The sequence below is a fragment of the Perna viridis genome, chromosome 11, assembly GCF_037379345.1.
Source record: "Perna viridis isolate PV_CMFRI_1.1 ecotype Kerala chromosome 11, ASM3737934v1, whole genome shotgun sequence".
Taxonomy (NCBI): domain Eukaryota; kingdom Metazoa; phylum Mollusca; class Bivalvia; order Mytilida; family Mytilidae; genus Perna; species Perna viridis.
The window spans coordinates 19,025,703-19,036,399 of NC_142455.1; the positions used below are offsets into that span (position 1 = coordinate 19,025,703).

Here is a 10,697-nt window from a genome sequence, read left to right on the forward strand (position 1 = left end):
TGGCAATGTTCCTTCTCTATAAACATACATAGGGAGCATGAATGTTGCGGTTGATAGAGGTACTAGTAAATGCTAATGAACAATTTGAACTCATATCCAGATAGTATAGAAGAAGCCTTCCAATTGTAAATACTCAAAGCGAATCCAGAAGGAGGGGTCCGATCCAAATATTTGTATTTTCTTCCTAAAATGCACGAATTTAATCTAATTATAACAATTATAAGTGGTGGGGTTCCAAAGAGCATTCACCTGTAAATGCCATACATGTACATGTAGTAACAGATTTAGAACTTTATTATTACTGTAGCTACAGTACGTTGAATAAGCTGTAAAACGCTATTTTTCCCTTTTTTAAAGACAATATAATGAATGAAAATGAAATTTGGTCACTTCGGTAATGTTCACATTCAAATTAAAGTTGTTGTTTTACTGTTTTTGATTTTCTTCTTTTGGCTTGGTTTTCTTGTCTTTTTTTTTTTTTTACTGTTACCATAATGTAATAAAATTAACGCCCGAGGAGCTTTTTATTGTCCTGTGTGCTCTCGAGCGTCCGGGCGCTTTTTTGTATGACCAATCGTTACACGAAAAAATCAAGGTGCTGAAGCACTGAGTCAAGGAAAACATAAACTATATCAAACATACATGCAACCCAAAATTCAAGCTAAATAATCCGATTCACCGATCATTTCTAAGAATAACCAGTTGTTTAAATGCAGTGCATATTTCATATACTTCTTGTTCATGTGTGCATTGTTTGGATCTTCTTTTGTACTATCGCTTCTTGTATTCCTGGCCGCGTGTACAACCCTATCACAAACGGCTATATGACCTAACGAGCGACTTGAGAAAGAAACCCTTTCTCCCTATTAGCTAGCACTTCAAGCTCCCTCAGGCAAGATTTTAACACTACGAAGTTCATCATCATTGAACTTAACAGTCAGAGGACCACCGAACAACGGGAGGAACGGGACAAGCTCTAGAAAATAAGAATTAAAAGTTTACTACTCAGATGGAATTAGAAAATAATTATAATTCAATCCTTGATGAAACAACGTGCGTACTTAAGTAGTATTCAGTGTAAAAATGGGTGGCACATCATAATTCTTAACTTGGTCTCTTTTGTCTTAGACATATACACTGTACAATCAATACATCTAGAAAACAATTAAAACGCTATTTAAATTTATCCTGAAGCTTCTATGATGTAGATATTTTTTGACTGCTTATTTAAGGAAAAAGTACGGAGGAAATTTTCCCGCCATTTGTCCAATGTATTTCAAATATTTTTCTATCAATAGCTTAAAAAGGCAAATTTTACAAACACGTGTACTTTGATGGTAATTTCTGGAGGATATCGGGTATAAATACTTGGTTATTGCAATAAAATATCTGCGTTTTTCCTATTATGTGCCACACCTTATACATATTTTGCCCGATTCTTAGACGGAGAAGTACTTAAACTTAATTCAGAAGCTTTTTACATCCATACATGTTTATTAGTCTTATAAGAAGTCCATAACATGTTCTTTTTCTTCTATTTTTTCCCATCCCTTTTGTTTGGTTTTGTTTTGAGTTTGTTTTTTTGGAGGGGGTTGTTTTAATTTTGTTTGTTTGTTTGTTTTGCTTGACTTGTTTTGATTTGTTTCGCTTTTCTCTCGTATTAACGCGCATCTTTCTAGGTAAACATGCTTTTTAAAGCCCTATAAATGGTTCTTATTTTTTGTACTTGGACCCTCATGAAATGTATAAATATCTTATAACGTTTAAAATAGATATAAAGCGTTGTAACAAAAACATTTCAAGATAAATTTCGAAACGTTGAACTACCGTGACCATTTCAAGGGTTTTCATTTCTATAACTTTGGCATTGTCGGATTAAATTATATCATGAATGAAAAAGAAACCAAGAAAACATATCTGTGTACTTATTATTATTATTATTATTATTATTATTATTATCATTTTTTTTTTGAAATCACACTAGTATTCCACTATAATGACTAAGGCTAAACACATGTTAAAATAAAAATAAGATATGTTGTTGGAGTTGCTTGGATTAAACGCAAATAAGAATAATGTATAAGTGAACAATAGCCACGCATAAAAGGTAAAAAAAGGAACTACATACAAATAAAATAAAATAAAACGTTAAAAATATAAAGAATATGGACCCAAATTTTCTGCCTTACGACATTCGTCAGGGGCAAAAAATATTGAAAAGAAGACTGACCACTATAATTTGTGTTTTATTTGTATGTAATTTCTTTTTACATTTTAAACGAGGCTATTGTTCACTTAAAAGTCATTATTCTTTAAAGATATGTTACTGTACAACTAAACCATTACTGAGAGAGGTAAGAACAGGTTCTATAAAAAAGTATTGTAGTAAAATGTTTACACTGAGATCACATTATTGAAATAGATAATTTTATGGTGTCCACGTTTTCACTTCATCATGCATTCGAAGTGAGCCATTTTCTTCCTATTTGTTCCGTCTTCCGAAGCAGTCACAAGAAGTTCCGTATACCCGAAATGCATTTCGACTCGTATTTTTCTCAACTTTCCTCGCTCTACATCAGGGATTGGGACAGTTAGCATTCCTAACCTTCGGACACCATTGTCTATAGTATAAAAAGGATTTTCATTGTCGGATTCGTAAACCTCAACTGTCGCTTCAGTGTCAGTTGATCTTGTTGGGTTACATAGAATTTGATGACTGGTTTTACCGACCACAAGAGATTCCCCCTTCCTTACCATTACTTTAAAAACATCGGTACAAACCTCTCGCCCTTCGATGATGACCTTTAACTTGGCAGGATGTTTTCGGTCATCATACGGGACATTAACGGTTATACCGTATGTTCTTGGGCAAATTCGTTCACTAATGAGCTGTGGATTGTGACCAAACATAACGGCACCTTTGACTACCGCCAAAACTGCATCCTGGGGGCAGATTATATTAAGTCTCGGAAATTCTTTTCGCACCCTTTCTTGTAGAATAGAGGAATCAGAGTATCCGCCAACCATCAGTATAGCTTCAATATGATTTCCTCTTCTCATTGACTCGCTTAACAGTTGATTGACTTTAGATATGATAGAGATGATAGAATTAGAAAAGAAATTTACTATGATTTCCGGTTGATATCTTAATTTCTCATTCGTTTTCGTTACTGTCTTAGAAAATTGACTTTTCATGAGATCATCAGCAAACTCAGAAGTTTTCTTTAGTTCAGAATACGTTCCATACAAGGACTGAGGATATGGTATGGTCGTTTTTGTTTTAGAACTTTGTTTGGTTCCCCTTTTCTTTGCTTCAAATTTTCTCTTAATGTCTAAAACATCTTCCGGTGCTTTCTTTGAAAAGGTGTCCCAGACATCCTTACCAAATATTTCTTGTAGGAATTTTATGTACTCTTGATCTACGTAAGTACCACCCCAAGGCCCTCCACTTGGTTTATCGATCTCTTTTAACTTAGAATCATTCTGTATCTCATATGATGTAACATCGATTGTACCACCTTCAAAATAGCAATTCACCATATTTTTACAATGAAGTAAAATATTTGATATATTTTGTTTTTCATTTGTGTGATGTCTAGTTTTAATTATCTTCAATTCTTGTACACTCCTTGCCATGTTTAGGTTTCCCGCACGCACGATACCCAAATAGACGTTCCCAGTGTTCGTTTAAACGCACGATAGACGAACGACGAAAAATAGTAATATTAACAAATAATATGGGAAGAAAGAATAGAAAATAGAATTAATGAAAATATATAAATTAATTATGGCAAAAAAAATATAAAAATAACAGTTAAATCAATGAAATGAACAAATTATAGTATCCCAAAGTGCGATTTAACGAATGCTGGTATCGCGCGTTTATCGTGCGTTTATCAATTGAAAACAAACGCAAAACGATGTGTAAATGCACAATAAACGACGCACGAACATTAAAATGGGAAAAGTGAACGTTTCAATGACTGTATTCTGTTTTAATTTAGATCGTCTCTGTATCCTTTGTTCATGTGTAAGCCATGTACATTTGTAATTGAATTTTGATTTATCTAAATTATAACTCTTGTCATTGACGTTTCGGTATTTAAGCCGAGATGTATTAATTCCGTACTCCTCTCGTCATATTGTACTACTTTGAGATTATGTATATAGGTCTGATATAAAACTATTTGAAATATTAAATAAAAACAATATACCCCCGCAGTCTAGAACCATAAATTGCTGTCCAGGTTCAAATGAATCTAGACTACATCCTTTTGCACCTTCGCGCTTCTTTACCGTTGCCTCTTTACAACAGATAGCAGCAGCTTCGGGTTCATAGGCGAGAGATAACATCTCATCTTTTATACCTGCCTACAGAAAAAAAATTATTAAGAAACTTCGTTTAGAATTATTTATTGTAAGAAGACATCCCACAATAAAGCTCAGAAATTGTTTCCTTCTAAAACAATCAGCGTAAGAATATTAAGCAAACTTTCACCATATCTATCGATATGTTTATCGATTTCTAAAAAGAATAGCAACGCATCTGAAAATAGAAGATATTGCATAAATTTGTTTTACATTTAGAAAAAAATGTTTCCTTTTAATTGGCTACCTTGGAATTCGTTAAAGTTTTATATCAAAAATCAAAGGAGAATATTTCCCTGATAACTTTTTAAGTTTTAAGTTTTTTATCATAAAAATTAGATTATTTTAGATTTTCATTGTCTTTTTTCTGGTTTGTTTTAGAGATTAAAAACTTGTATTTTTTGCTACATATTTTGAAGGTCAAACGTAACTTTTAAATGAAAAAATGACCAACTCCCAATCTATACAATCAGCAATTATCAACACCGCTATTTTTAGTATAAGCCAGTGGGTTCTATTTACCATTTGTGCTGTTTCCCTCATAAACTGTTTAGCATTATCCTTCCATATGGCAGGTATAGTCAAAACCCAATGAATATCTCCATCATTTAAGTCAAAATGAGCGACTTTAGCAGACTTCAAAAAGTGATCCTTCAGAAAACGAACGGACTCAGAGAAAACTTTGATGGCTTGCATAGGTTTGCCTGTGTTATCTTCCAACACTAAATCTCTTGAAATCCTGTCTTTCCTCTTCATAGAAAAAAAGATTCAAAAACATTTATCTGTTGTTTCATCACAAGGATTATTGATAGGATAGTCAATTGGATAGAGTGAATAACCAAAATATGATCACGAGTGCCGAAAAAAACGCCAAGATTTATCGAGTGTGTGGTACTTGTTCCGCGCTCGAGTAAAAAGCTTTATGTGTTCATGACACGATTGATTATATACAACCGATTATAGCTGATTACATGTATCATATTTATCTATATAGACCTTTGCCATGATTAATTGTTGTTTCCAACACAAATTTTAATATTTTGATCGGCGGATTGGTCTCCGCATTCTGGCGTTTTGGTGGAAGAAAGTTCGAAAGTGAAATTACCGAATTTATTTCATATTGTGATTTTGTTTTTACACGGGGAACACTGCTACCTGTATGATAAATGCAATTATTATATAGATAGCAGTGTTTTATAGAATGTTCCCAGTGAAATAAATTTCGATAATTCACACTGTGAAATATACGGTAATTTCACTCTCGGACTTTCTACGCCAAAACGTCATAACTTTGAAATCAATCCGCCGTACACAAAATTTGAAATTTATCTTGAAAATAGCAACGAATAATCGAGGAACTCTATATAATAAATAGGATAATCAATTGGTTATCGTGAATAATCAAAATATGATCACTCATACTAAGTACGCATTAAGATTTAACTCGTGCGCGGAACAAGTTCCGCACACTCGTTAAATCTGTGCGTTCTTCAGCATGTGGCTAATAGTTTGGTTATTCACTCCTTCCAATTAATTATCTAATTATTATTATCAAAGATTTGGTCGTTTAAAATACTTCTTAGACGGCTAGATAATTGCAATATCCGACCAAGGACGTGTATAATTTTTTCCTTATGATATATTCGTTTTATCTACTTCTAGGAAGCCTAGATATCTGTGATATCACACCATCGATGTGATACGAACTAGTGACAAGAAAAAATCATTTTCTGCAACACCTGATTGGTCGGAAGCGACGTTGTCATTTTCAATGTAATTTTTCGAACGGCCAATATACACGGAAGGTCATTGATTAGGGCGGATCACATTTTTGGTCTAAAATGCACTTCCGATTGTCCTACTGGTGTTCCCCCGACATAACTGGTGACTTCATAAAGGAACGATCGCTAGAATGTTCACCATGTGTGACAAATGACATATGTCAAGTGGCAAATATATTCAAAATGCATTATGAAAAAATGTTTTATAACTCGTGAATGTTGAATGTCACAAAATATCAACTCGTGAAAGATCATTATCACAAAATATCAATTCGTGAAAATTGAATATTACAAAATATCAACTCGTGTTATTTAATTTCACCATAATAACAAACTCTTCAAGGCTCGCTTGTTAATGCTAAATTGAGTCCGTATTTTGCGATATTCAACTTTTGCTCATTATGAAACCTATAAATAAGACTGAAAACACGATTGTGGTGTGGGAAATTTTGTCTCCATTGCAATTTAAATTTTGGATTTAGATACACAATAGAACCTTCCTGAAATAATCTGGTTAATACTTGCATGCGAGTTTACGTGTCTTTTTCGTATAAATGTTAAAAAGGAATGAAACATTATGATGTGAAGACACTGATCATGAGAATTAATATTACTCATCTTTTAATCGTTTTCCGACATCTTTGTTACTGTGATTAAACGAGTTACAAATGTGTGCAAAAAAAGGAAAACCGGACATTAAAAAAACTGCTCACTTGGGCATGGTGCAATTCTATTATTACCTCATATAATTTAAAAAAATACATATATAACGCTTGAAATACATTTGGTATATCAAAGTGCATCACCGAGGAGTTAATGGCAATTTACATAGTAGGACCATATGTAATAGATCTGTAAAAATATTTCCAAAGTTTTTTCTTTCGGTTGTATATCAATCAATCACGGACATTAATGCATAATATGTCCGTAAAAAAGTTGCATTGTTAAAATTGATGTTCTTAGGCATTGAACTCATCGGGAACAAATGTCATCATTATACATTCATATATTAACTCACCCGCACCCTGGGTTGTAGTGTTTCTGGTGAAATATCTTCTGTTTGAAACAGTTTCATCTTGAATTGTGTGAAATAGTAGTATTCATCTGCATCTCCACCTTCCGAAAATTCGGCATAGCAATGTTCAGCTTCGTACCCGAAGTGTAAGAACTGGCCATCGTCATCAAACAATATGGCCGTCCGCGTCTTCGGCGTGACTAAGCCGTCGCCAGATTGCCACGCCTCGTTGCTGTATATTTTTGCATGGTCCTTCTTGTATTCGTCTCGGAATGAGTAAGCATATCCGGAGTATGTTGTTCCAAAGTCAATAGCAACAACAGCTAACGCGTCTTCTTTCTTTAACATTCTATAAATATAAATGTTATTTTAGAATCTGCAATACTTTTTACATAGTAATTTATACACACTTCTTTGCAATACCAATACCCAGATCTAAAGCCTATAAATCTGTTACCAAAAAGGACTTGTATCATCGATCAAAAACATGATAGAGCATCTGGACAAAAATGAGGGGTGTCGCCCGAGCAAATACCTTTACAACTATATATGTATTTTCCTTTTCAATGAAAAACTAGCCGTAATTTAATTTAAAAAATATTCTTTTAGATTTGTTAATGATTCAGACCTTTCTTGCAAAATATGTTTGCTATCTATTGAAATTCAATTTTAGAACAATTGCAGTATTGCCTCTAGAAATAGTGCATTTCAATAAGCAATCTGTCTATTTTCTTGATGGTCACTGATGATAAAGCATGATTTTTTATTTTAAAGATTGTTCAAGAACATATATTGAATGTTATCAAAATATATGGAGAATTGTCTTTTCCCAATATTCTGAAACTATAATAGACTACTTAAAGTAGTAACGACATCAACTATACAATGTGCAACATTTAAGACTAATCTGACTTTTAAAGGGTAATCAAGGGTACCAAGATTCAAGCGGAAATCAAAAGAATATATTCCAAGGATAAAGACTATACAGGGAAAATAGACACACACAGCAAAGAACAAAAACATATCCACAATAACACGCCTGCATTTTTTATTTCATGAAAATTTGATTTTGAAATTCAGTCATAGCTATTCCTCTAAAAATCAAGTATATACATCTTTAGAAGTGTCTGAAAAATTCCCAACGATGTTAGAACTGTCGAATTTGCGAAGCAAATTTTTGGTCGTTCCCTCTGCGGGACTCGAACTAGTACCGCTGTGACATCTAGCTGGCCGAGTGGTCTAGGGCGCTAGACTTAGTGCAGGCAGTGTTGCCTTAGATGTCACAGTGGTACGAGTTCGATCAATTTGATCCGATGGAGCTGTGTAGCGAATAGATTCGTCACATTTTGAGACAATGTATATATATGTTTTGAAAAACCAATATATATATATATATATATACAAACGTCTCAAAATGTGACGACTCTGTTCGCTATACTGCTCGATCGGATCAAATTGATACAGGGAAGATTAATTAAACGTATAGAAAGGTCTGAAAACTTCCCAACGTTGTTAAAACTGTCAAATTTGCGATGCAAATCTTTGGTCGTTCCCTCCGCGGGACTCGAACTCGTACCGCTGTGACAATTATGGAAATAACACCGCCTGAACAACAAAGTCCAGCGCCCTAGTCCACTCGGCCAGCTAGGCTATATACAAATATAGTTTTCCCTGGCCGGGTCATTCCTCCTCGTAGGATTAATCTAGGGCTGTAACTTAGTACACGATGTATGGTAGTACGGGATAGTTCATTTATGTGTTATTATGTAGGATAGAGGATCAAATTAATGATGCATGTCACAACAAATCAATATTATACAAATTCGTCTCAAATTGTCTAAATAAAAGTCAACAATCACTCTTACGGGGTGATGGATCGTTAAAAACATAACAATAATAAACGTAAATTAAATAGAAGGATATCAGTTATCCGAAATATTCAATGCAAATTTTACCATCTTGGTGATGTTAAACATATTCAGACGTTTACATATATATAAATAGCCATATGTTCTGCACCAAGAAAATAATTTATGAAAACGAAAGTGAATTTTATGCCACCCCCATAATTTGAAACCGCATATTTTGAATATTTTACCTTAAACAGAAAAGGGAATTGAAAACTGAGGTACACTTACGTTACCACTCTACCTTCAGCATTGTATCATATGTTGTAATAAGAGGCTATAAACAATCAACTGTCATCTTGTGTTGATCTCCCTTGCATGGACTTCAAATGAAGAATTTAAATACCGGGTTCATAAAGTAGTCCCGTCTAATATATTGTACTAAAAATAGATATTGCATTATGAATTTTTATGGGGACGGAGATTTTATAACATACAAAACAAATGGCATGCATCGTGTTCAATTTTGAGATCAAATTTTAGAGTTAGACTTATTAACGCTAACAATTTTCTCTTACAGTAAAAAAAAACGAAAAAAAAACATGGTTTTCTTGCTTTTACCTTCTTTTACTTTTGCCAATTACCTAATTAAGTGTGACAATTGTATTTATCTTTTGGTACATTTGTTTCTTTTTCTGAAAGTTATTTTGTGATGTTTTGCCGTTTTATGATTTTTTGTTGTTTTTTTGTTGTTTTGTTTTTTGGTTTGTTTTGTTTGTTTGTTTGTTTGTTTTTGTTTGTTTTTGTTTGTTTTTTTTTTCTTTGTTTTGTTTTTGTAAAATATTACAGGAATGCTACTTCTTTATTTGAATATACGAATATGACTAAGTATGCTACATGAGATAAAGTAATTTTGCCTTTGGCGTAACAATCGAATTGTAAGTCCAAGACTTTATTGGTGTTGATGTAAAAATAAATATGTTTTTTCTTAAAACACTAAACTAAAAAATGAAACAACATATGTCAAAGGTATCATATCTTCACAGTCAAAGAAGTATGTTCAGAAAATGTCAAAATCAACCCCAAAAACTAAAATGTTTCAAATAAATTTGATAATCGTATAATTTACTATTTGAATAAATGCCTTCGTTAAAAAACAAAGTTTCATGGCTGTTAATGCCTGTGTTTCACTAAAATTGTAGATGAAAATAAAGCAAAATCAGAAAATAAAGTCGAATTGTGTTAAAAGAGCTTATTTAATGAGACATTTTTATGTAGAAAATATAGAGCGCATTTGTCGAACTCTTTGATATTTATACAAAAATAGCCTTCTATACTATCACAACTTCTGACAAAAGATTGTGTTGTTCATAGCTTGCGCTCCATATTTTTTTTGGGTTAAAAAATATACCCCTAATGCTCTCATATTTGTGAAAATTCCTTGAAAACTTTGTGGAAGTAGTGTTTTGTACCCTCCTTGTGACTAAATTATGACACAATAGCTTGTGTTTTCTGTATATTCGTATTCAGATAATATTTTTTAGCTTTAAAAAAGGCAATTAGAAAATTTGAAATAGTAAGTTGAAACTTTGTGAAAATAGTAGGCCTGAAACAGGAGTTAATGAATTTTCTCCTTTATTCACGTGAAATTCATGTAAAGAACTTCATGTGAGTTTCAAGTAAGAG

The 10,697-nt window shown here is 32.9% G+C and overlaps 1 protein-coding gene across 2 annotated transcripts; it reads right to left on the bottom strand.

Moving 5' to 3' along the window:
* Positions 1–641: 641 nt before the first annotated feature.
* On the bottom strand, positions 642–9,452 carry LOC148603230 (heat shock 70 kDa protein 12B-like). 2 transcript variants are annotated; one of them, XM_088553619.1, is made up of 5 exons: positions 9,316–9,452; positions 7,168–7,513; positions 4,891–5,118; positions 4,215–4,371; positions 642–3,518 (listed from the first exon to the last, which is right to left on the bottom strand). In XM_088553619.1, exons 2-5 carry the CDS (start codon positions 7,510–7,512, stop codon positions 2,446–2,448), a joined length of 1,803 nt encoding a protein of 600 aa, XP_088409745.1. In that variant the 5' UTR covers position 7,513; positions 9,316–9,452; the 3' UTR covers positions 642–2,445. The 2 variants fall into 2 exon arrangements, with proteins under 2 accessions (XP_088409745.1, XP_088409743.1); XM_088553617.1 differs by having other exon boundaries at positions 9,303–9,452.
* Between the last annotated feature and the right edge of the window lie 1,245 nt (positions 9,453–10,697).